Source organism: Aulonocara sp. 'chitande type north' Nkhata Bay, linkage group LG3 (genome assembly GCF_057382095.1).
Source record: "Aulonocara sp. 'chitande type north' Nkhata Bay isolate Kocher_YH1m ecotype deep benthic linkage group LG3, A_spYH_male_GT1.1, whole genome shotgun sequence".
Lineage (NCBI taxonomy): Eukaryota > Metazoa > Chordata > Actinopteri > Cichliformes > Cichlidae > Aulonocara > Aulonocara sp. 'chitande type north' Nkhata Bay.
In genome coordinates this window covers 50,345,030-50,371,784 of record NC_141346.1, presented here as the reverse complement: position 1 = coordinate 50,371,784, position 26,755 = coordinate 50,345,030, and the positions used below count along the sequence as shown (strand labels likewise).

The 26,755-nt window shown below is 42.8% G+C and overlaps 1 protein-coding gene across 3 annotated transcripts; it reads left to right on the top strand.

The window, feature by feature from the left end:
* Positions 1–1,896: 1,896 nt before the first annotated feature.
* Positions 1,897–24,788, top strand: serpinh2 (serine (or cysteine) peptidase inhibitor, clade H, member 2). Of its 3 annotated transcripts, none has more exons than XM_086287601.1 (6): positions 1,897–2,301; positions 2,626–2,848; positions 3,494–4,144; positions 8,996–9,088; positions 9,690–9,922; positions 23,303–24,788. In XM_086287601.1, exons 3-6 carry the CDS (start codon positions 3,496–3,498, stop codon positions 23,606–23,608), a joined length of 1,281 nt encoding a protein of 426 aa, XP_086143727.1. In that variant the 5' UTR covers positions 1,897–2,301; positions 2,626–2,848; positions 3,494–3,495; the 3' UTR covers positions 23,609–24,788. The 3 variants fall into 3 exon arrangements, with proteins under 3 accessions (XP_086143727.1, XP_086143725.1, XP_086143726.1); XM_086287599.1 differs by having other exon boundaries at positions 1,900–2,301; positions 3,489–4,144; positions 23,303–24,787; XM_086287600.1 differs by lacking the exon at positions 1,897–2,301 and having other exon boundaries at positions 2,542–2,848; positions 3,489–4,144; positions 23,303–24,787.
* The last annotated feature ends 1,967 nt before the right edge of the window (positions 24,789–26,755 follow it).

Here is a 26,755-nt window from a genome sequence, read left to right as displayed (position 1 = left end):
CATTATGTTGATGAAATATAAGCAATGTAAAAACAAAACGTGTTGTAATACTCTATAAAAATTAAATATAGGCCGACCTAGATTTACATTCATTTTGTATACCGTGTTGTTCTTTAATAGTTCCATACTGTGTGACAGTATGGGCGAACTGATGCTATACAAATATTTAAAAAACTTATGTGCAACACAAGTCAGCTCAGAGAAATTAAAAATGACATGCCTCAAACCATTACAATCCAGACCTGCACTGATAACACCCAAAGCAGAAAACAGTGCATTTAGAGTTGTTTGGTATGTTATGAAAAGGTGTGTTTATAAAAGCAGGGATCAGGGCAAATACTCTGACTGAAGCTTTTTGATCAATAATTTATGTCCTTTCCATTTAATACTATTCTATGTTGTCAATTTTTAATGGAGTTTTTTTTTTTATCATCAGTAGTAAAATAATATAAATGTTACAATATGTGTGAAACTGCAAAGGGGGGGCTGAGGAGAAACACAAGAAAAAGATGAGAGCAAGAACTGCGCGTGGGGTGAGTGGATAGCTCGAGGCCAGTTGGCAGTGACCGTAAGTGCTTTCATTGCAAGGTGCAGCTTCTGTAGCTGAGCCCTTGAGCCAGGTCTAACAGCAGCACAAATGGATAATGTGTTAAGCATATTGCTACATTTTCTGCTAGAGACGCTGACATCTGAAGCTGGGAAACTGAATCGGGGCTCAGGACTTGGACAAGGTGCGGATAGGTGAGGGCAAGCAGGGCAGCATGGAGGTGGGCCTTTTGGAGGCGGGTAAAGGGGAAGGCGTTCAGCCACATCGCAGTTAATGTCCTGACTGAGCAGCTTATCGCATTCCAAAGCATTATCCCCGGGGACTCGTTTAACTGAAGGTGCAAGCCCTAGTTTCTATGAATCACTCGCACCGTAACGCAAGTCGCTGCTCATTACTGCAAAGACTGACTGTGGTGCGACCCTGGGAGGTCTCAAGGGATGGGTGGTGACGCCACTGGCAGGGTTACGACCTTTGTGGTTGCACCGGTCGACTCATCACCACCACCGTGCATCCCAAGGCCGTCGAGGGAGCTTCACTGGACGTTTGTGCAAATGCACATACATTGCACCTCCAATGCACCTTCTTGTTAGCTGCAGATGTAGTTTGATATGTTGCTGTTTTTCTCTTTCTGTTTTCACTGAGGATGCTCAATAATTAGTTGATTGGTGTCTTATTTCTAAGGAAGCCTGATAACTAAGTGTCTCTGAGGGAAGTGCGTGTGTGCGTTTTCAAAAGAGACAGAGAGCGAGAGTGGCAGCGAGCAGAGTGCTCAGTGTGTGCTTGTACTTTCTGCTGCGAATGTGTTCCAGATAGTGGTGCTGATGGCTATCTTTCGGAGAGAGCTCTATTGATTTGGCTGGGGTAAATAATTGGTTGGGTCTACAAGCTGTCATGTTCGGCCTGATTGCTAAGCATTGGTGGTCTCAAGCAGTTATCTTCCTCCATATCCCTCTCTGATCCTCCTCTAGCCTCCTTAGTCTATCTCTATATTTATTGATTAGGACCCTATATGGTCATTCTCCATCCTTAACTTTGGGCAATAATCCCTGTGCCAAAGCACTGTTTACAAGTTATCTGCTCTCCACTCCTTGTAGTATTGTAGATGGAGGGCAGGTACAATTTAAGGAGGCGAAATGAGGAGACTACAGAATGAGGACATTCGGAAGGGTCAGCTGTAATACAGCCTTTCATAGTGTGCCCTAGTTTTCCTTCATAGTAGGCTACTGAAAAGTGAGGTGTGTGTGTGTGTATGTGTGTAGGGGGGCTTCCCTGGAAACTCAACTTAAAGCACTTGAACTTATAAAGAAAATAAAATGCTCTCCGTAATCAACATGTCAAGATAAAGTCAGATTTAGGACATAATCACAAGTTTAAAAAAAGAAAAAACATCTTTAAATTGACCAAATAAAAAAAAATCTGACTGCCAGCGCTGTGGTCTATGTCCTGCGCAATGGGAGGCCTGGGTGTCAAGTTTGGGAGGCCCTGGACCACATGAGGCAGCCTCTCACGGGGTCACTGAGCTGGAGCGATGAGAAGACCATTAGCGACCCCGCTTGAGTGCCTTTGGGAACTACAACCCCCACTGAGTCCAGAACAAGAGTTTATTATCCCGGCAAACCCACAAGGGTTTCTTTAGAATGGAGAAACGCCTCATTTGCTGCAACCGGTGGATTTTTGTCCATTTTGAAAACCTGTACCAAGACCAACACTGCACCCACATAATCCCTGAAAAGCCCATAGGGAACCGCTGAAAGGTATCCCATCCCAACAATGACTTAGCCATATTTAATTATGGTTTTGTAAAGTATAAATGTGGGGGGGGGGGGGGGAAAGTTGAATAGCAGGACTGACACAAAGTGGCAGGGTTTAATGGGTTTAAAACGTTTTTATACCATTAGCTGCATATTTACCTGTCATATATAGTAAAACTGAGTTCAGACTGGATTACATGTCATTCATAGAACTGCATTGGAAAACAGCGTTATAGTTCTTTTTCACACTGTGTGCTAAGTGTGCCCTATTTTAGGTTGTTAACTAAATTTCTTTCTTTTTTTTTTAAATGCTTGTTTAACATGGAGCCCGCACCTAAACAGCCCAAAGCTAAATAAGCTCACGGTGGCAGCTCCTCGTGGAAGCCTGGAAGTTTCGGGAAGAGCAGAAAGCTAACCGGGAGCTGAAGTTAGCGGGGACGGTAAGCTTCCTCTGCTACGTCTGAGCTCCAGCAGCAGCAGCACCTCCTCCGGAGCTCACAGCCAGGACCGCGGCGCAAAAACGACAGGGACACACGTGAATTAATTAACGGTAAATTAATGAAACGAACACGACATTTTTCTCTCTTTCCCTGTCTTCCAGACTTTTTACATTTTTGGTTAATTTTGAGAGAGTATAAGCTGAAGTAGACGACAGATGTTTGCCGTCACTTCTGTTGAATTTCGGCAAAAGTAAGGAGTCGAAGTTTTTGCCTTTTTCTTTTTTTCTTTTAAAGGAAAGATTGAAAACGCACATTTCCCCCTCTCATTCGTTTGTTCGGTCCCAGCCTGAAAACTTCATCAGCGTTAATTGTCGCACGTTGCTTCTTTCGCGCAGCGGGTGAGATAATAACCGTGGATCCAAGTGGGGAGGAATTTAGAAAATCAAGTTCTCACTGCTGTGGCTCTGTAGGAGCAGTTTACACAAATGACACTTTTACAGGAAAAAAGGAGCCCTCAGGCTGTGTTTATATTGCTTTATCTCAACTATGAGTGTTGCAGTATGAGTATTACACTATTAAAAATCAGGTCAAAATATGCGCAATGAATAGTTGTGGAGGGGGGCTTTGCTTGCCTTGAGAATGAGAGGGGTGCATTCTCCTCATTCCTCTTGCTGTTATGTATACACAGACAGATTATCTCGTGTGAGCAAATCCTCATACTGACTCTCCTTCCCGTGCTCTCTGTTCCAGAACAGCCATGCTGCCCAGGCTCCCTTTCTGTCTCCTAATTTCTCTGCCAGTTCTCCTGGTGCAAGGGAGCATCAATAATTCATCCAAGAAGAGTGCCGATGCCCCGGCCGGTCCAGTATCTCGTCCGCCGCCACTGCCTCCTCCACCTCAGGGTGACCCGAGCTGGACCCTAGGTCTGCGGCTCTACCAGGCCCTCCGCTCCGACTCGAGCTCCGTAAATGTCATCTTCTCTCCTCTGCTGGTGGCCTCCTCTCTCGGAGCACTGGGGGAAGCTTCAGTCGGTAACACCTCCAGCCAGGTCCGAGGTATCCTCAACCCACCGTCCCCCGACAAGGCGGGGACGCAGGTTCCCGAACGTCTTGCCGAGGCGTTGAAGAGCTTCAGTGAAGCCAACGGAACCAGCTTTCACCTGCACGCATCCTCAGCTGTGTTTACCAAGCAGGTCTCTCCAGTCGACCAGGCCTTTGTGAAGCAGAGTCAGGCTAGGTTCAGAGTGCAGCATCAGAATCTGGGGAAAGGAGACTCCAAGGCTGACCTGAAGCAGCTTCAGGACTGGGCTAAGGCCGGCCTTAGTGGACTGGAAGGCGCTCCTTTGGAGGCCGAAATCAAGGCCAGGGCTGGAGCTTTGATCCTGGCGAATGCAGTGCGTTTAAAAGGTGTGTAGAAACAACATTATTGTAAATTAAATTAGTGCAGGGTTACTGAAATATTAGATAACAGTGAGCATCCAATTTTGCTTTTAAAACTGTGGGAGCGAAAAAGCTTGATGTCTTTTCCCGTTTTAGATGAGAGTATGGCGTGTGCCATTTTTAGTGATCACACAGCACAGACAGTCCGCACAAGTCTTTGCTCGCTCTGTGGCGCGTGCCAGCAATCCCACCTGTGTGCACCCTGCATCTCCATGGGTGTGTGTGCGCGTGCATGCGTTGGACTCCAGCTGGTGGACACAGCAGATAAAGGATGATTCTGGGGTCTATCACTGAGAGCTTATTCATCTTCCATTGGGGGGTGATGTGTCATCTTAAATAATTGAGTAACAAGTGTCCAGACTCTCTCTCCCTCGATGTCATGCCTAACATCTGTGCTCGGAGCGCTCCAAGTCTGCGGCGGCACAGCTTGGCTCGGCTCTGCTCTTTGTGACAGGCTGCAGTGGTGGAAAGCAGTCAATATTTCTGCACGGACGCAGTCGGTTAGAAGCTCCATCTGTGATTTAACAGTTGCATCCCAAAAACATATCCATCTAAATCCTTATCTGAGGTTCATTATGGCACGCTAAATGTGCCAGTAAATATCGCATTTTATTTTCGAGGGTCGGCAATATTTGTTCATCCGCACTTATCATGAGTCAAGGAAATGACTTATTTTCCTTTTTCTCATTTCTTTTCCTTTTTTTGTGTGATTGTGGAATTGAATCTACCATCTCCTCCTTCGTGTCTCAGAGCACAGCCAACATTTTGAATGCCCGCTGACGTAGATTCTCATTTTTTTTTGTTTGCGGTCTCCACAAAAGATGATGATGATGATGTGTTAAATATATCCTTCTGTCTCGCTTGTTCCTTTTTTTTGCAGCGTTGGTCTCTGTTTTTGTGCTTTTGTCACTCTCTATCACATGTCTAATCTACCCCTGTCTCCTCTCCCTCTCCTTCCCACATGTCTCCTGTTCACATCCTCCTTATCGGTGTCTATCTGCCTCTGTTCCTTCTCCTTCCTCCTGCAGGTACTGCTTTTTTTTTTCTTTTTATTAGGTAGAAAAAAATAGAAGGCAAGGCTCCTGAAGTGAAAACAGGGTTCTGGCAAAGATAGACAACCCTTCATAAATAACACTCCCTGACAGACTATACATTGATAAGCAATTTAATTAATTCTCTTTGTTTGATGTTTTTTGACTTCATTACAAAATTAGTTTTGTTTTTTGTTTTTTTCTGCGAGCCCACCCTCATTGGTTGGTTCATTAATTTCGTGGAGCAAATATACAAATTAGATTATGCAGCAGATTGCAGCTGCAAATTAGATTACGGAAAATTGGATTCCTTTAGTTTTGATTTATAATTTTCAGCGTGGTCGATAGTTTGCTCCTTTCTCAAACCAGCAGCTCCTGCTTTTGTTCCAACTTTTATTTTTTTCGTTATGTTTGGGATTCCAAGGACTTAAAGCAGTTGATGATGTGTTATTAATGGGATGTTTTCAGAGGTCTCGGGTGTTATTTTATTTTAGATGGCACTGAGTAGGCATCTCCATCCATCCGTCCCCCCCCTCCCCGCTTTTGTTTGTTTCCCTTCTCCCTCCCTTCAGTTAATTATTGAAGGAAGAATTTAAAAAAAAAAGGAAAAAAGCTCTTTGCTGTCGCTCCTCCCTCGGTCTGTACAGAGCTTTCAAAGAAAAGGAAGGTCAGGGCCAATTAGTAGCGGAACATGTTTATAGCGGAGAGATGCGAAAAGCAAAGAGGGCCAAAGAGAGGGGGGGAGAAAGAAAGGGTAAAATTAAATGAATAAAAAGGGGAGCTTTCTGGGTGGAAAGGGGCAGAAGAAAAGCAAAGAGATGGGAGTGATTGGAGGAAACTGAGAAAAGTAAAGCGGGAGAGGTTGGCCTGCTGAGAGTGAAAGAGATGGACTGTCATGGTGGAGGGGATTGTAAAAGGGTCTGCCTTTGGGAGTTCCAGTCCACTCTGGTTAATTAATTCATGCTTTGTTTTGCTTTAGACAAACACCAGTGACAGCAGAGGAAAATAATACTGGGAAAAAAACAGTGGAGTGAAACTTATACAAGATAATGCGACAGCACTGGGGGACTGAAAAAGGAGAGGCGGCACATGAAGCCCCAGCTTATTTAAACTCTAATAACAGCTTCTGAAACAGCACAACTGCACGCCATCACGAGTCGATGAGGGAAGAGACCGAGCCGCGAGCCCGCATCGATTCTCCACTGGGTTACGCTTTAAGTTAACAGGACGACTCGGTAGCTGTGTGAGCGCCGCGCAGTCGTCTCGCTGTTTGTTGCTGACAGCTATTAAAAGGTTCAGGTTTAAAGCCGTCGCTCTGCTGCTGCTGTGCAGGTCTGTTTGGAGGTCAGCAGGTCATTAACCCCCCCGTGCTTGTTTTTACACGTGTGTACCGTGGAGAAAATTGTTCATCGTCGTGACATCATTTCAACAACACGGTTGCCGCTTCAGGTAACCTTCAGCCGGCCGCTTTGGAATTCCAAAGCGTGTTTCCCAGGAAGCGGACTGAATGCCTGTGATGTGTGCTAGCATGCCCGGGAGGGACAATCACACGTCTTTTCTGCTGCGATTTGTGTTTGGCTGCGCTCCATTCGAGTCTGGTTGGCTTTTGGAGATGCCACCCATGGTGTTGAAACAATTAGTCAGGCAGCTATTAATAAAAAAAAAAAAAAGAAGAAGTGTGGAATTTAATAATAAGTTAAACAGTTTAAAGAAACTCCAAATGTAGACAAAGTGTAACGAGGCCTAACAGTGTGTGAAAACAGTCTTCCTCGTCTCTGTAACTTTCTAGTCTGGAGATAAATGGAGCCAAACATCTTTGAGGTTTACCATAATGGTGTTTGTTGCTTTTATGATTATTTACTTATTTTACTTTTCCAGAATAAGTTTCAGCCAACCAACTCTGTGATCCTCATACATAAGTGAGTCGGTGTTTCTTTGTAACACTTTGGTAATGAAGTGAGTGTTTTTTTTGTTTTGTTTTCTTGTGATTAGAGAAGAGATTTGCAGATAATGGACTTTAAACCAGTGGATGAATAGATGATGGCTGAATATGTCTTGTGTATATAAGTGTTCCCTACCAGTGAGGTAACGCAGTGACGATGCTATGTTGCTTATCTGGCTTCATCTTGGTTAATTTGTTAGCTTTTCCGCTACACTTTAGTACCAAACAGCACTGTTATTTTGACCTGCTGCTGGTGAAAAGGTGAGAGGCTCACAAAGGTCTTTAGAATAGAAGATAATTGTTGACGGTGTTGATATTTCTGTAAGGAAAAAGTAATTTCTCCAAAATGGGCAGCAGATGCTGAAATACTCAACATGTGATTTCTTATTTTTATTACACACGTATATCTAAACCCATGTTCTAAGTTCAAATGCTTTTACTGGAACAGACTGATGTTGATGGTTGACATGTAGCTGTAACACAGCCTGTTACAGACTGCTGAGACCATATCATGTAAAATGCACTGATAAATCTGTACATCTGGCACTTTGGCAGTTTTGCTGATCGTTTGATTGGCGTCCTTGTGAATTGTGGGATAGCACTACCTGTTTCAGCCGCCACCGTGTCAGGCAGCTGGAGTTGATGTCACCGTATTTAAGGACGGTGACGTGTCAGGATGTCAACCAGTTAAGCTTAACTGGCAAAGGTGCATCTACAGACTGTATGATCAGAAACCAGAGTGCAGGCTTATTGGTTGGGTGTGTTAGTCACATGTAACTGTAGTTTGTTTTTGTCAAATACACATATCTGCAAGTTTCTTGGGAAAATGAGAACAAAATTGCACAAAATTGAGCAGAAGCAGTTTCCTTGTGTCTTGTTTTGTTAGTGAAACCCAGTACAGTGTATACTTAGCAGTGTGGAGGAGTGTTTTGACTAAATCAGGCTGAGCATGATTTATTTTCCCCTGTCATCTGTCTTCACAACTTATGGCATGTGAGGTATATCTTTTTGTCTTAAGGTAAATTATGGGGCACTGTGTCTTGTATTGATCTCTCCTTAAAGTTCCTGTGCTTGTAGGTGTCACCTTGTGCTCTGAGAACTTGGTCTGTTTTTCTTCAGAGGAATTAAAAACAGCGCAGACAAAAGACGAGTCTGTGCACAGTTCTTAATAGAGGTGCTTAATAATAAAAACCAAGCAATCAGTCTGCAGGCTTTCACATTGCCAATTGAGGCATTTCATAGTTTTTGGCCTCCTTGAACCTTAGCTTTGTGTGACGAGAGCGCTGACCTTTTCAAATGATTTATCGATAATGAGAATCATCATTAGTTATAGCCCTAGCCGGCCTCAGGTGTCATTCACAAAGAGCGCGATGGGTACAAGTCATAATCTGCCGACCTCTACACCCCATCCAATGTCCCCTGCCCTATTGAATGGACCAGCAGCTTTCAGAGTGTGTTGTGAGGTTATTACAACGGTAATTCCTCCACTCTTAGCTCCTCTTAAATTGACAGCTGTCAGGAGGTTAGCAGGGCCAAGTGGGGATGTGTTGAACATTGAATAGGGGTCAGTAGCCTTAAGGTCTTCATAACTGCTGCAGTACAGCACTCTGCCTCAGCAGCTTTCAGGAGGGTATACATTTTTTAATGGGCAGTACACACAGATGATTCATGAGCAGTGCCAGCCAGTGTCGCTGTATATGTGTTTTATGAACATGGCATTGTTTAACCTATTGTTCACTTTTTCTCCCGTTTCATTGATTTTGTTTTTATCCTCTCCCTCCCCATGCAGTCCATCTATATGAAGCATGCTGTATTTAAAACTGCTTTTTCTTTCTCTTTGCTCAGGGCTGTGGGAGAGAGATTTCAGCGAGGAAAGCACAGATCGTCGTACCTTCCTGGGAAAGAAATACACCAAAGTGGTGATGATGCACAGAGCAGGTAAAAAAAATAATAATAAAAAGCTGTACGCAGTCTGTCACTGCTCTATTCCTGCCAGGGAATAAATGCAGCGAGAAGGAATCCAGCTCTAAAAGGGACGTGAATATTTGTGAGGTCCAATATGCCTCGCTCTAATTTATCAGTGTGTCCCTAATGATTTATTTAGCACATTTTCCATATTTTATGCATTGTCTTAAAACAGCAACAAGGCAGGGTGAGTTTCTTCTAGGATAACAGTTAAGAGACGTAGACCGGATGTATATTTCTTTTAATCTCATCTATAATGTCACTTTCAACTCACGAGTGAGAATTGTGTTACGGCTGGCTTGTTGTCGGCCTGTCGCAGCTTGCATTTCCTTTATGTATGAAGCGAAACTAACTCCAGCATTCCTTCTGCGAGTTCACTCGGTGATAGAGGGAGGTGGCGCCGAACGACTGCAGCGACACGGCTGAAAGTGCAGCTCTGAACCAACTTCCAAGAGAACTTCTGCATTAAACTACTGCTAAAAAAGAAAACGTTACTTCACAGCACTGCTTCTCTCCTTGACTCTCTGATCTTTGCTCAACTCTTTGCCTGCCCCCTGCTGTCCCCCTGCTACAGGTTTGTACCGCTTTCATGAAGACACTGACAACATGGTGCAAGTTCTAGAGGCGCCTCTGTGGGGAGGCAGGGCCAGCGTCGTGCTCCTGCTGCCCTTTCATGTCGAAAATCTGGCTAAGTTGGAAAAGCTGCTGACCCTGGAGCTGCTGTCCAAGTGGCTGGAGAAGGCCAGTGTAACCAGTGTGGCCATCTCTCTGCCCAAGGCAAACATCACTAGCACGCTCAGTCTGCAGGTTAGTTCAGCAAAGTTTGTTTTAGTACAGTGGCATAAAAAGATTCTTGCTGTGAGTCAGGTCCTTTAAATTCAGCTCATACTGCCTTTCATTGTCATATAAGTCTCAAACGGGTCCTGCTAATGCAGTATGGCATAAGTATGGCTCTGAAGTGCTTAAATAGAAGGTTGAGTTAATCTTACTTCTTGGAAACGCATGTAGGAGTCCTGGTTACACCTTGTACTGTTTCCATGTGTTAAAGAGACATCAGTAGGCTTGGATAGTTTTTTTCCCTTATTTTCCTAATATTTCACAACTGTATTTTTATGCATTACTTGTGTTTTGTTTATTTTATTCATTATTTAAAAAAACCTCATAATTAAAGCTGTTGTCGAGTGATGTCATCGTTGCTATGGATTGTTAATTACCGTTGGCTACCGAGGTAGCAAGGCTTGAAGTAGGAAGAATGACATCCTGTGTCATTATAGCCGGGCAGTGTTTTGATCTAGAAAATGAACAGCCGAGACAGGAAATGCCGACTGGAGCTGTGTGTAACCACATACAATACAAGCATGTTGATGTTAACCTACAAGAAAAGAAGGCTGCTGATGCTGCCGCTGCTAATATTAGTCATTTTTAGGTCTGGTAGTTTTGCTAATGTTAACTGGTTACAAAGTTAGGAGCTAGAACCCTCCAACCTCCGTCCATAGATTGTTGCTGAAGGAATCTGTGGCCCTGCTGTAATGGACACTAATGCATTGAGGGGGTGAATGAAGAAGATGTGCTGATGATGATTAGTGAACTGGCATTTTCAAGTGTTACGTTCTTTAGACAGGGGCGCCACCAAGGAGGATGCCTGTCCTACGTTGGTAATAATTAAAAAAAGGTAAAGGTAAAGCTGGTGCCAATCCCTGGATAGATCACTGTTTTTGATGTGCCAGCCCAGTATATTTAGAGGCCACCCCTATGAAAGTAATTCTGGAGGCACCGCTGTCTTTAGGTATAACTTTGCCCAAATTTCTTGGGTCACAATCTCCTCTAGCTTCTATGGTCACGATGCTGTTTTCCTTTTTTATTCTTTTTTCTTTCTTTTTTTGCATTTATACGCAGACCAGTAGACCAAGTTGTTTTTTAAGTAAGTTTAAAGTGCGGTGAAGTGGGAGCTGTGCAGCTGTTTCAAACCCTAGTTGAATTTGACAGAGTGGATCCCTGCGTGCAGCTTCAATTCTAGTTTCTTCTTCCATTCATTCCCTGTATCTGCGCACTGCATCATTTTTCACTCCACCTGATACGCTTTCTCATTTCACCCAGCAATGCAGTCATCATTCTCATTGTTTCTTTGCCTGCTTTATCCTTCTCTGGATTTTCCGCATCTCTTCATTATTCCCTGCCTCTGTCTTGGCCGGCTGCTTTTCCTGTCTTGCACTCTTCTTATCTGTCTACCCTTTTCTCACACATATTGGCACCCCCTCCCACCCCATCCTTTGGTCTTCCTGCTCTTCCTCTATGCTGTGTCGTGTTTCTCGCTTCTATTTTCCTTCTTTTACTTTCTCCTTCCATTCGTAACGTGACCACTGTGTCTTACTTAGTTTTGTGCCTCCTTCTTCGACTGCTTTTGTTTATTCTTTTTTAGTACTGGCTGTAATTGAAGCCTCAGTGCAGACGTTGGCTAAGGTGAGTTCAAATGTCAGTCCTTTCCACTATTCTCTTCTCACTCTTGAGGTGAAGGGTGCCCAGGTGTATCAAACCTGGGCACCCAAACCTTCCTGCTCGGAGGCTAAGAGGGGCCTGAAGATGACCATGACCTGTACCTCCTCTGTGGGGTCCCGGTGCCTCCCACAGGCCTTATTTTGCAAGAGCACAAAGGTTATGCCACAGCCCAGCTGGTAATGTGGATCTCTGCTCCTGCTACTCCCAGGGCCAGCAGGTAGCTGGTCTGAGGTACTGAGAAGTGAATAGGACAGCCAAGCGGACAGAAAGCAGCTTAGTGGCAGCTGATGCTAATGTGAGTGCATTAGGGTTGTTAAGGTTCATCCAGGCCAAACTGGAGGCTGCTGACTGGGAGGCTTGAGAGTTGTCGGGCTGGTGGAAGAGCACGTATTTTACCAGGCCGAGAGGTGTCTAACAGGGACACAGAAACATACAAGCTGCTAGAATCACACGGGCCTTTCACCTTCAGGAAATTCCTGCTGAGGGGGTGAAAGTGGAAGGAAAGTTTTCTGGTCAGGTTTATGGAATTGACATTAGTTGCAGTCACAGTTCTATAGGTTAACTTTAATACTTTTCACTTCTCTTTGTGAAATACTGTTCTTCCATGTGATGTTCCACGTGGCATCTTGTAATTATAAAAAAATCAAACTCAGATTTTCCTTTGTGGCTCCAAGTAAACTGTTGAAAAAACAAATAGAGGAACATGGCTGAGATTGCTAATTCCAAGTATCTTGAGCAAAGCACAGGAAGTAGCCTGTGACAAACAGCCAGTTTAATTGTGCTCTGTTATTACTAATACTACGTTGTTATTATTATTGACAACTGATGGAGCCTTTCAAAGAAGAAGTTTGCCATTGAAACCAGAACAGCTATGCTGAGCGCTGGCTCAGAATGACAGGCTGCTACAAGAATCTTTGCACCTTTGCAAGAGATGTAGGATAAAGGAATTTCCTAACAGAGATCTAGGTATGCATGCAGCAAAGCAAGAATAAGGAGAGTAAAGAAAGGAATGGCATTTAAGATCCTTGATAGCCATTAAAATGTTCCTAGATTTAGCTCAGTAGTGGATTTCTAGCATCGGTAACATCGGTTTATGGAGTTTACTCTCAAGTGGCCGTTAGAGGAACTGCAGCTTCTGGCACCATTTTTTCTGGAGGTTGCTTTTTTTACCATTTCAAACTTTTATTACTTAAATTATTTTTTTCTTCATTCCTCTTGCATCTTTTCAGTGACTTGTTCTACTTTGAAAAATTGCTTAGTCTTCAATCTGACTACACCCAGAGACCAGTTGATAACACAACAGTTGTGGATGAGCTAGAGAGAAGTAGTAACGGGGGGAGGTTAGTTTAACCTGACAGAAGCAGAAGCATCCCAGTAAAACCCATTTCCCCAGGGCAGTGGACACCGACTGCAACCTTTGCCGACGTCCTATCCATATGTATGCTGTAACCTCATCATGGACTGATGAAATCCACTTTGCCCTCGTTTTACTTTAGCAAACATCTCTGTAGAGCTGTGCTACCATGTTATTCTGCTAGCTGCGCCCCGGAGAACAAGCTTTTGACATTAACATTGTCAGGAGACTCTCGGGAGGAGGATGTAATCTAGAACTAAAGCTTGAAATGGCTTCTGACACGCCTATGACTTTGCCAGAGAAAGAGCAGAAAGCATCCTGTTGCACAGACCCTCCTTTGTCTCTCCGAGGCAGTTTTACGGACAGAAAAAACAGAAAACAGAAAACCTTTAATGGTCTTAAATAACTAAAAGTAGCTGTACAGTGTTCTCATTATGCAACCTAATTATGGGTGAGCACGTTTTGGCCCCGTTTGACTCGTGATGAGTTGTCTTCCTCCGTTTGCTCTCTCAAGAAAAATAAGCGCATTTGAGAAATCATTGCGAAAGGACTCAAGCTCCAAACAAAACCCTCTACCCACTCTGATCTCATTGCGTCTGTCTTCCCAAACCCCTCTGGCCAGCGACAGTTCCGTGTCTTCACTGACAATCATTTTTCCAATTGCGTTAATGCTGTTTACCACTTTGTCTGTCAGTGCCACGGATGGCCATGGAATCCTTAGATTAGAGGGCAGCATTTGGAAAAAACGATGATCTTAGCTGTGTGTGTGTGTGTGTGTGTGTGTGTGTGTGTGTGTGTGTGTGTGTTTAAGACTTTCATCTTGTGTGCGTAGCAAATGAGCACAAACAAAATCGCACACCTCTGACTCATGTTGAGCGGATTTGCCACATCCAAAGGCATCGTTCGCTCCTTCACCCCAGTCCTCCCCGTCGTATCAGTCACAGGGATCTAAATCCTTTTTGTAGGTCAAACATGTGCCTCTTGTAAACCATCGCTAAGTGACTGAACCTTGGCTCCGCTGACCTAAATGGGAGTGACACTTAGGGCAGGGCGATATGACCAAAAATATTTATCACGATATACATTTGAAAATTCGCGATAACGATATAACTGACGATATAATTGACACTAGACAAAATACTTTACAATTCCACAACTTTATTAGTGCAAAAAAAAAAACATCAATGTATTTTCACTTAAACAAGCAGCTGTTTTTTATGTGCGTTAAAGTTATATAAAACTTTAACAGTGCAAATGCAAATTCCTTGCTGACAGTTTAACCAAAAGGCATTTCCAATGGAAATTGGCCGACATATCCTCAGTAGGGATGGGTACCAGTGTCGGTTCTGACATAAACGGTAGTAACCAGACCGAAAAGCAGCGCACATTTCGGTGCTTTATTTCGGTGCTTTTTTTTCCTGAGCTGTGATACACTTCTAGCCAATCATTTTACGTTTCCGAGGATAGTAGGCGGGGCCAGGTACGTACGTTCTGTTAGAGCAGAGCTACAGATTAAAAATGTCCAAGGCGAAGCGGTCAAAAGTCTGGCTGTACTTCACAGCAAAAGATGCAAACTCAGCAGCCTGCAACAAGTGCTTTAAGCTGATACTGTGATACTGTCAAAGGAGGTAACACCAAGAATCCGATTAAACAGCTGGCGACGCATAGCGTTTTTTTTAAAAGCCGAGAAATGCGCCGTATTTGATAGCTTGCTGCGAGACCTCACACCGTGCACATCTACTGCGGGTGTGGTGCCTGTTATCGGACCCGGAGCAACATCCCCCAAAAACCCGAAGAATAGAGTCCTGGCCCCTAGCCCTGCCAGTGTAGCAGAAATGATGAGGATGATGCAGCAGCAGCAGCTGTTCTTCTCTGCGTGAGTAGCTTCATGTTGTTCGTGTGTAATTTACGTTGAGTAGGCTAACCACGTTATTACATTAATGCATGTAAGGTGAACTAGCAAACATCATCATAGCTACATGCAGCTGTCCTCTTGTTTGATGGCAGATACTCCCTTCACCCTGGCCAAAAAGGCTAAAATGACCAAAGAAAAAGTGGGAAACAGTTAAACATGAGAGGGTTTAAGTTTGTGTTTTTTCCATTGTTTAAGCTGCTTCCAGCCAAGAGTGATGCCATATATGCCACATAGCTGCAGAAAAGGCTAACATTGTTATCTTTTTACAAAAAAAACAAGCTGAACATGAGAGGTTTTTGGACAAAGTTTGTGTTCTCCATTCTTTAAGCACCGGTTTGAGCACCGTTTCAAAAGTACCGATTTGGCACCGGTATCAGATAAAACCTAAACGATACCCATCCCTAATCCTCAGCATAACGATGTATAATATCCACAAAACTTAAAGAGGTTATACACACACAATACGGTAATACTATGTTGAAGCACAGTACGTATCACTCCGCGAGGCTCCTGCCTACAATAGCCGCAACGCTCCGACAATCCATCAAGCGGTGCGGGTTCGTAGCTTAGCAAAGTCGTACTAAAACATTTGACCGATTTTCGAGCACCGTGTACATAAAATCGTTTCGAGGTCAGTAAACACAACCAGAATTCATACATAAGGCACACGGGGTTATAAGGGACACTGTCGAGTTTCAGAAAAATCAAAGGATTGATTTTAAGTGTGCCGTATTTTCCAAAAAACATGGTAATAACGACGGCCCGCTAGCATGCTCTACCAAAAATAGTGCTTTGTTGTGTGTCTGACGGACGAAAGCTAAACCTGTTCCACCACTGAAGTTGCAGCATTTTTACAAACTGATTCTGGTTCATCTGGTTCATTCAACGATTTGCTTTCGCCGCCATGCTTTTTCCGACGTGTGCTCAGCAAAAAGGCACTGCGCATGCGCGTTTTACCCCTATTCTATCGCGATATTTCATTTTTCTATCGTTGCCCAAAATTATACCGGTATTACCGTGAACTTTATGATATGGCCCAGCCCTAGTGACACTGGCTGGGAAAGTGAGGTGGGAGAGAACGAGAGGGGTCAATGATTGCTTGGGGACGAGGTGGGAAGCACACGAAGACCCATACAGAGCAGCAAAGTGTGGCATTTCTCTTCCTTTCTGTCTTGTCGGTGGTGGCGTTTTTCTCCGGTGAAGAATAGGAGTGTGACGGGGTCTGCAGCCAGAGACGGAGAACCCTCTTAACAAGCCTTGCCCAGAGGTCACAGAATAAACCACACTCATTCCTTTTCTCTCTGATCCACTGCTGACCAGGCCACACACATGCACGCACACTCACTAATGGCCAAACTTGAGCTCCTCGGTGGCTATATCTCCGATTGGTGACTAAGACATATGAGTGTTCACCAGAGAGCTCACTCAGTCATGGATAATGAGGTCAAAAGGCCATCAAATATTTACAAGAGTGCACTCTGCAGTATACAGTGTCAAGGGGCAGCTGTTTTAGCACAGCTACCATAGCCCTGCATCATATGAATTAATCAGATGTGTTTCATGGCCATTAGTTAAACATCTCGCTGAAAGCTAAGGCTTTATTTTCCTTTTTTTTTTTTTTTTTTTTCTCTTCTCCAGTAAAATGGTCTCATAGAATAAAGCGCTACTCATGTGTCTGTGTGAATGAGACACAGAGCACATTGACTGTGTAGAAGAGGTAAAAGCCCATGTAAATAAGATACCAGTAGGAGTGATGCTGATGAGACCTTAATAAAGCGATGGTGAGGCTTTGAAGCCTCGAGAGCCGATAATGTGTGAAAAAGAAAAGGCTTTCTTTAAAGCCTGCATCAAATGTGTCCATGAAATGGTGCTGCGATGATGCCAGTGCCGCACACTGCACACTTCAAACCACCCACGTGGGGATGTTTAGGGCAGCACTGAATTAGGCAGAACGTGTCTGGAGTTACTTAAGGTGGCAAAATCTGGGAAATCAGCACCAACGCTGGTCCTTTATTTCCCAAGGTTGCCATAGTAGATGGATCTGCATGTGATTTGGCACAGATTTTATGCCCATTGCCCTTCTTAACACAAGCTTCGCTTTTACAGGAACAGCTAGTAGTTTACTAGCTTGTGAGTCTGTGTGCCCTCCTGGTGTGCAACCACAGACGTTTCAGGTGTATTGAGAAAGTGTTAACCACATGGAGCCACTGTACTGTAACAGTATAAGATGATAGAAAATTAGAAATTCTTCTAGTTTTTATTTATTTATTCGCTTTGTTGCCTTTTAATATAGAGCTATATATAGAGCTGAGCCAAGAAGGAAACAAAAGCAGAGTGAGGAGGATGATGTGGAAAAAAAAAAAAAGCACTCCAGCTAACAGTGTTCATGTAGCATGTGCTTTTAACAATTCCACTCACTTAAAATGTATGGGAAAGTGGAATCATTGCTATAGTGTGGGAGAAAGTGTAAAAGGCAATGTGAAAAGATAATGAGGAGCATTAAAATAGAAATGAAATAACACACTAATGCATAGTTGACTGACAGAAGTTAGTGTTTTAGTAACTGATGAATTATTTCGGTGATTACGGTGGAAAAATGCCAAAGATTGCTTGTGCCAGCTCCTCATTTGTCAGGATTTCGGTGTCGTCCCAGCACTTTTCTACTGTTGTTGTTGTTCAAATAACTTTGAATAGTGAACCTCATTATTTCTCTGTGTTCTAACAGTTTTAGACCAAAGACTCTAAAAGTGAAAGTTGTTAGTTTAGTACAAAGTAAATTAGATTGCACAGTGAGAATCGTTTTATTATCCAGTGTGTTATCTTTTGTCCAGAGGCACAGATCGGCCTCACTCTCGCCTACCCTTTGCTTTCTGTAGTCCCTCTTCCTTACCTGCTGTGTGATCCAAATGAAGTGGGGTTTTTTCCCATTTTACCTGCTTTTCTTCTCTAATTGTCAACTAAAAAAATCATTTTTTGCAGGATTAGAAGAGAAACGTTGGCTTCACTATTTAGTTTCTGAAATATTAGATACAGTATGCAGTTCACAGACATAAAAGGTCACAAGAAAATAAGAATTTGCAGTGAACACATTCAGCACTACAGACAAACCACTTGTTTCTTTTTTTTCTTTTCCATTTTAACTGTCGAGGTAAATAGTCTTGGTGTGGTGTGAGGTCTTCATAGAGTTGAATCATCTTAAGGTCTTTTCCCCAAGTTCAAATAGCATCATTTGCATACAACAGCTGAAAGGAGCGCTGCCTAGCAGCGACCTCCCTTTTGATCTTTGCTTTTTTTCTCTCTCATCTTTTTTCCTCTTTAACTTCATCATTATTAAAGCTGGTCTGTTTTTTTTTTTTTTAAAGCATCCAGAACAACTGCTCGCTGATAGAGCTGTAACGTGTCCATGTCCGCCACAACCTTAAAACCCCCCACAGGTACACCCGACAAGCTTCTTAGTGGGCCCGACCATCGAGGTGAAATAATGGGATGCTGAGTGTTGCATGCCTCAGGGCCATGCTACCTCGGGCCTGGTTAGACTGCACTGCTGTAGGTAAAGGTAGCCCTGGCCACACATACACTCTTAGATGAAATCTCCAGGTGACAATGCCTGTGGCTCCCACTCGCAGACAAATAGCTCGTTGATGTTGTGCGCGAGGCATCAGCAGTCCACCCAGTGCTGTTCCATCTAAGATTCATGCGGTGCGTCCGAGAGAAAGGGCAGCCAAAGAGCACCTCCCAGAGGTTTTTCTCCCCGTATAATGCAGTGCCACACCTCCGCAGCGCACAAGGCCTCAGTGGGCTCCGCTGACATGCCTGCTTCTTCTTATTGTGCTGCCACTGGGTCCTCTTATTTATGTATATAGATAGATAGATATAGAGATATGTATATGTGTGTGTGTGTATGTATGTATGTATATACATACACATATACAGGATATATGTACATATATATGTGTATATATATGTATATATATATATATATATGTGTATATATATGTGTGTATATATATATATATGTGTGTATATGTGTATATGTGTATATGTATATGTATATATATATATATATATATATATATATATATATATATATATATATATATATATATATATATATATATATATATATATATATATATATATGTATGTATGTGTGTGTATATATGTGTATATATGTGTATATATGTATATATATATATATGTGTGTGTATATGTGTGTATATATATATATATATGTGTGTGTGTATGTGTATATATATATATATGTGTGTGTATATGTGTATATATATATATATGTGTGTGTGTATATGTGTATATATATATATATGTGTGTGTATATGTGTATATATATATATATATGTGTGTGTATATGTATATATATATACATATATATGTGTGTATATGTATATATATATATATATATATATGTGTGTATATATATCGTTAGCTTACTATGCAAACATGACAAGTGAAATCTCCCGCAGCAAGCTTAAACATGTGAGAGGTTGATCGCGCAGAGAATCGCTGAGCTTATGTGAGTGCATGTGTAAAAGCATTTCAGTTCTGCTGAGCCAAATAAGACAGGTCAGGGTGAAGAAGTGACAGCCAAAGAAAAGCTTACCACAAAACGGAAAAGTTATGACAAATCAGACTATAAGGCAAAAAGAAAGTGCAGCTTTATGGTTTCATGGACAAAAGAATCTCTGTGGCTGCAATATGACGAGCTAAATAACCAGGGCTGCACATAAGTGGTCCGCAGGTGCGCATTCGCTGTCAAAATAAAAAACACGCACAAGGGTTAGTGTTAAATTTAAAAACTGTACTTTTGAGTTAAAATATATATTTATAATTTTAATAAATGACAAATTAAAAATGCATGAACATTTTTTTTGTATCGAAAAAATATCGAACCGTGACACCAAAGTATCGAACCGAACCGAACCATGAATTTTGTGTATCGTTGCACCCCTAATATATATATATATATATATATATATATATATATATATATTAGGGGTGCAACGATATTCGTATCGATATTGAACCGTTCGATACAGTGCTTTCGGTTCGGTACGCATATGTATCGAACAATACAACATTTGTAATTTATTTTATCAATTTTCCTTCTGACGATGCTGTCTGTGTGGAGCGCTCAGTGAATCTGCGTTCGACTACTCCGCCTAGGCTCGGCAGTGCAGCCTAGGCGGAGTAGTCGAACGCAGATTCACTGAGCGCTCAACACAGACAGCATCATCAGAAGGAAGAGCGCAGGGCAAGCTAGCGAGACAGAAGTTAAGCTCTCCTTACAACATGGACCTCCCGCACCCTCATTCAGATCTGGCGTTTGGAATTATTTTGGTTTTCATGTGACGTATGACCCTGAAGGTAAGCGAGTCATGCACTAAAGTAAAACAGTATATTGGATGTGCCATGCAATGCTCAATTACATGGGTGGGAGCTAGTGTGTTAGCGCAGTTAGCTCGTTAACGTGTTGGCCGTCTAGCCCCATGCACGGGGCGATCGGCGGTAGCTCGTTAACGGAGATTTGCCGTGTTGTGGCGTTAAGGTCATTTCAACGAGATTAACCTGAAAGCACTAGTGGGAACACAACGAATATGACTGCACATTTACGCCGACATCATCCTAGTGCAAAGACAAGTGGAAGCAGAAAAAAAACAAGCAAGCATGCTACTAACTTTAGCCGAGTCATTTAGACAGCTGTTAGCACATGATTCTCCTTATATGTTTAATATGCTGCTGAGAATATAGCCCAGAAGAAGCGGATAGTATAGCTTTTATTTTGGAAAGAGACATTTCTCTGTAATAAACTCTCTTTTTCCAAAGATGAGTGATTCCTCAATCAGATACAGGGCTTGCAATATCGCTAGCCCGACGTCCCGGGGCTAGCGATCTTTTCAGTCGGGCTACCAAAATCTATCTCTGCCCTGCCCGTCGGGCTATTGTAGGAAGGAAAAATATATGTCAATGCTTTTGCATTCTTTCAGAAATGTAGCTGGGTAATTATGTCATTGGCATAGGTGAGCCACTGTCAATATGTGACATATTGAAATCGCGTTTGAATTTGCGCTTGTTTTTTTGCTTTCACTTTGCAATGACAGCACTGATCTGTGAGTGATGATAATTTGTGCACCAATTCCTCTGACATCGTCTTATTAATTGGTAGCTTACTATGCAAACATGACAAGTGAAATCTCCCGCAGCAAGCTTAAACATGTGAGAGGTTGATCGCGCAGAGAATCGCTGAGCTTATGTGAGTGAGTGTGTAAAAGCAGCAGGATTTATATTTGACTACGATGACCTTCACAGACAGATATATATTTTAGTTCTGCTGAGCCAAATAAGACAGGTCAGGGTGAAGAAGTGACAGCCAAAGAAAAGCTTACCACAAAACTGAGAAGTTATGACAAATCAGACTATAAGGCAAAAAGAAAGTGCAGCTTTATGGTTTCATGGGCAAAAGAATTTCTGTGGCTGCAATATGACGAGCTAAATAACCAGGGCTGCACATAAGTGGTCCGCAGGTGCGCATTCGCTGTCAAAATAAATGTATGTATATATATATATATGTATGTGTATATATATATATATATATATATATATATATATATATATATATATATATATATATATATATATATATATATATATATATACACACATTCTGTCTCTCACAGTTGAAGTGTACCTCTGGTGCAAATTACTGACCTCTGTCATCATTTTAAGTGGGGGAACTTGCACAATCGGTGGCTGACTAAATACTTTTTTGCCCCACTGTATATATATGTGTATATGTGTGTGTGTATGTATATGTATGTATATATATGTATGTATATATATATATATATATATATATATATATATATATATATATATATATATATATATATATATATATATATATATATATATATATATATAAAAAAAAATGTGTGTGTGTGTGTGTATATGTATACATACATACATATGTCCACAATTGTGCACATAGGTGGAAAGAATGTGTCGTGAGTGACAGAGAGAGATGCCAGGTAGTTTCTTGTTAAGTAACTTAGGGGAGGAAGAAAATTGAAATGATCTCCGATGGAGACTGACAGTTTGCAAGAACATTGTAAAGCAGGGTGAGTAGGCCTGCCCAAGAAAAAGGAGAAGGATCGAGTTAGAAAAAGAATGGGATAACATGGAGGCACGTGGGCCAGATGAGGTATGGAGACGCTGGGCGAGTGTCAGAGCTGCAGAGGAAGACAGTGATGTAGTGGAACCGTGTGGGGTGGGTGGGGGTGAGAGAAGAGTAGAGGAATAATGGATGAGGACAATAGAAGTGCATTAGAGAAGGAGGTGGTGCTCGTTCTCTGTGGACACAAATGCATGAAAACACTGGAATGGGAGTGACAGATGCCTACAACTGTATATACATGCACTTGTTTTGTGTTTAGGTTTAACCTGTGATGATCGGGGTGATGTTTTTTTTTCGAGCATGCACATCTTAGCTTTTAAACGAAAAGCAGATGTTCTACATGGTTTATTGCAGTTTTCTATTAGTCTGTGGTTTTAAGACGTGAGCAAAAACAGTGTGGTTTTGGTTCAGCGAGGGAGCACCCACAGAACAGCCGGAAGATCTTAGTTGTTGTCTGCTAGTAAAAGACGTTTCCAGTAAGGAGTTTTGTCAGCTAAAGTTTAAAGAATGCCGGAAAACAGTACCGTCACCCACCCATCTTCCCCTGCAGATATTCTGTAGCCGTGGCCTCGCGCGCATCCGCACAGATGAGTCCGTACAGCCCCACGTCCACACCCACACATGCTCTCATCTGGCCCTTGCAGAAGCCTGTCACTGTGAGTGGCCCTCTGCCATGGGAGGATAAACTACCTGTCATGGCGACGACTTTCTGTGGAATTCATATCAGAGGCAAAACAAAGGAGGTGCCGAGGTCACGGGGCATCACTCTTAAATTATTCATCCTCTGCATCCTCCTTCCGTCTCCTCTCTGCCTGTCGTCCACTTTGTTCTGCCAGCTCACAACAAGGGCAACTGTCAGCCTCTTTTCTATCTCAAATTTTTGGGTATATAAAGTAGATAAATATTATGGTAAGTAAAGAAAATGCTGCTTGTGAAAAGTTACTCATTGAGTGTTTTTAAGCACATCTTTATGTGCAAGTTAATCATATTGCAGGGTTTGGTTAGGGCACCGCTCGTCCCAAACTTCTGAATGTCAGCATCATGAAATTTTAAAATCTGCTTTCCCTCCTGCTCCTTGTTTGGTCCCCTCGCGTGCATAATTGATCAGCGTCCTGGCAGCTGCACTTGGAGAGCGTGTTTATCTACGATGGCACCAAGCTTTGAGAACTTGTTTGAGAACTTACTCAAGGCAGCCATGAAGTCTTATCATCTTTTCTTTCCCTCCAATTGCAGAAACAGTTGGTTACTTTAGGTTTGACCGATGCCTGGGACCAGAAGTTGGCTGACTTCTCTGGGGTGTCAGCCAAGAGCAAAGGAAAGCTTCACCTTGGTGGCGTCCTCCACTGGGCTACCCTGGAGCTGGCTGCTCAGGCAGGGAAAGAAGATGCTGACCTACAGGAGGAACACATTGATCGGCCTAAATTGTTCTATGCCGATCACCCCTTCATTCTCTTCGTCAGAGACAGCGCCACGGGAGCCCTGCTGCTGATGGGAGCTCTGGACCACGTGGAGGGAGAGCCCTTACACGATGAACTGTAGCACCCTCCCTCCTGTTGCGTTATCCTTCTTTTCTCATCTTTGGTGTTTCTTTTCTTTTCGCATCCCCCTCTCAAAAGACTGCACACTGGTTTCTGAGTGGAGACATTGTCATTCACTGTTGCACACAATCGCATCAGACTACGTCTGGCTGTCAGACTGACACCGCGTAGTCTCACACTGACTGACACTGACACCGACACCGCCATACTCGACAGAGTCACACTCGCACAGTATCACCAACATGGCATATAGAACAAAAATACTGTAAGAGACATTACTAAAGTTGACGGATACACCAAAAACACTAACTTTGAGAGACTACTTGCCTTTTTTTTCCCCCCTCCTTCCCCACACACACGCACGCACAAAGACTCTATCATCAAGTCAACACAATACGAGATGACAAACACCAACATGCTTGACAAGCACAAGTAGTTACACTGACACAACATAAGCAACCGACAAAGAACTTCAACAAACAGAAGCTCGCAGTGACACTTGAAACTCTGCTGTCAGGGCAGGTGCGCGTTTGTGTGTTTGCGCAGTGACCGACACATCAAGGGTACCCCTGTGGCCAGTCTCTAAGCTGGCAGGGACCATTGGCGGGGTCCCCAGGGCTACGTCCAAGGAAGACTGATGGCTCAGCCAAGTGCTTATTGATGAGCCAGCTTAATGCTAATGACTGTAATGCGTTACAACGCTTGTCAACAACACGGAGAGGACGGGGAACCTTTTAATCTCTTAATGCCATCGGGGATCAATGACACCATTATGCTGTTGGAAACAAATGTAACTTACATTACTTGATGTAAATGTAACAAGTTTATATTTAGAAAGATTACACAAACTCAATGACGTCTCCATGTTGAATATATTTTTTTAAATTTAGGACAATGTTTGAATAAAGGGCTGTTTTGGGGGGATTTTTTGAATTCTTTATTGTCAGTCTCATCACCTGATCACTGATTCAAAACAAACAAAAGTGTCCTGTTGATATGTCAGATGTCTGTTGCAGGTAATTTATTTTCCTCAACTTCAACCCTGAACTAAAAGGCCTTGCATGCGCCGCCAGGGTCTATGGAAGTAGATTTAAAGCCCCAAACTAAATCACTTACTGAATTTTAGTGGCAACACATGATAGAATTGCAGTGCATTGAAAGTGTAGCAGGCGACTTTGTCAACACAGTCACAGAATGCTCTCCAACAACCTCAGGTCAAATGCGTTTCTTCCATTTCCACCGATAAATAATTGAGAAATCAAATCTATGGTTGAATAAAAGAAAACGAAGGTCCCTGCTTGCCGTTCCTCTTAAAACAGCGTTCGGGTTTTGGTGTCTTCTGTGTTTGAAGTGTTTTATTTAAAGCACCCGAACATTTTAGGAGACTTTTTCGTTGCACCGGCCGCCCATCTGTCTGCACAAACAAAATACTTGATGTGTGATGGTTTTATCCCAGATGTGTTAAAAGCCTAGCGTCAAACACCGAAAATGTAAATGTGAGATGCATCTGTCTTGTTGCAGTGGTCTAGAGGCACACAGCTGGACTGTCTGATTCACAGCATTCAACAAAATCCCTCCCAGGACCACTGTGCTAGTCCATCCTTGTTCCTAAATTAGCCACCTGTACAGGTCTGCTCGGCAACAGTGCACGGCGTGCATGTGTACTGTTCCTGTGAAGCCGTGCACCTATAACAATATCCTCTCTGCAGTGGCCGTCTGTGCAGCACAGATTTCTAAAGGGCACTATATAGCGGGTATACTTCATACTGAATAACCCGTGGACTCGATTCAGACAAGCCGATGATGGATCAGTGGTCGTCTGCTGTGAGCTCATCAATCCTGCTTATTCTAACACCGGCTCCCTGCTGGCTCACCTTCACATTTCATTCGGAGCACCTACAACCGCATGCATGTTCCACATCTGCTCACAGGTAGCCAGACATAATCAGATTTTTAAAGAAAAGGGTAAGAAAGCCGTAACTCAATGATGTGGAGCTGTAGCATTCAACTTAGCATAAATCAATGTAGTAATTCGTGATTTGAAGGGAGTTCTGCCAACTAATAATATTTATCCTCCCTTTATAAAGATGTTTTAGGATTTTCCATTTATTTAGTGTAGTTAGGACCTGATATTTACATCTCATTTAATGTAAATTTGGTGGTATGGCTCTATTTTGACACACTCCTGTGTGTGAAATGCAGTAGGCAGGGACATGGAAAGTGGGAGGCATAAAGACCCCGAGCACAGAAGTGATCCAGCATCAGTGACAATATATTGTACAACATGTGACACTGATTAATTCACACATGGGATAGAAGAAGGAGCTCAGGTGAAGGTGGGCTGCAGTGACTTGTAAAGGTGCAAGTGGGCAGGTATAATCAGCTCAAATAGCATATATGCTCATACACAGTGGCCAAATGGATATGTAGAAGTGTGCTATCAAAACCATCACCTGGTGAGGGCTGGCAAGATGGAGTTATTGCCTGTCTGAATTAATTCTGTGTCCCATTTCTGACTCGTTTTATTTTTCAAGTGCCCAATTATTTCACAAAAAAATTTCCAGTGTTTTAAAGCAACAGTCCATGATAACTAGTTCAAGTTAAAAGCACCTGAAAGAAATGTTCAGTTGGCTCAGAGTAGTGTCTCTGGGACCACTCTGGCAATACAGAGCAGCAATATTTTGGACAGGAAGTCAAGGTGAACTGCTTCATGAGCACTACTTGATAGCTTGACACCATTGCCGATGGTAGTCTCCTTTCAACCATTTCACCGTCACGTGACAGAAAAAGGTTTTGAGAACATTTAATGTTTAATCGCCCGTTGTTAAATAAAATATAATGTGCTAGAGCGACACGAACTTCCTGTCTCCTCCGCTGGCCTAAGCGATGGGTTCAACCGTCGGACAGTCCAAGTGGCAGAGAAGAGAGCGTTTAGAGCAAAAGAGCACTCACAGTAGAGCCATGCCAGTTATGGTGCAGTACTTACCCTTTAGAGAAAATTATAGAAGTGACTCTTTATAACTGTGGGTCAACTTTCTCAGTGTATCGCCTCGCTCTTGTTAAAAGCTTGAGATGGGTCATCAGTAAGAGGCAGGCATGTTGTACATGGAAAGAGAGGTTTATGTGGTGAGCTGGAAGGATGGCTTTC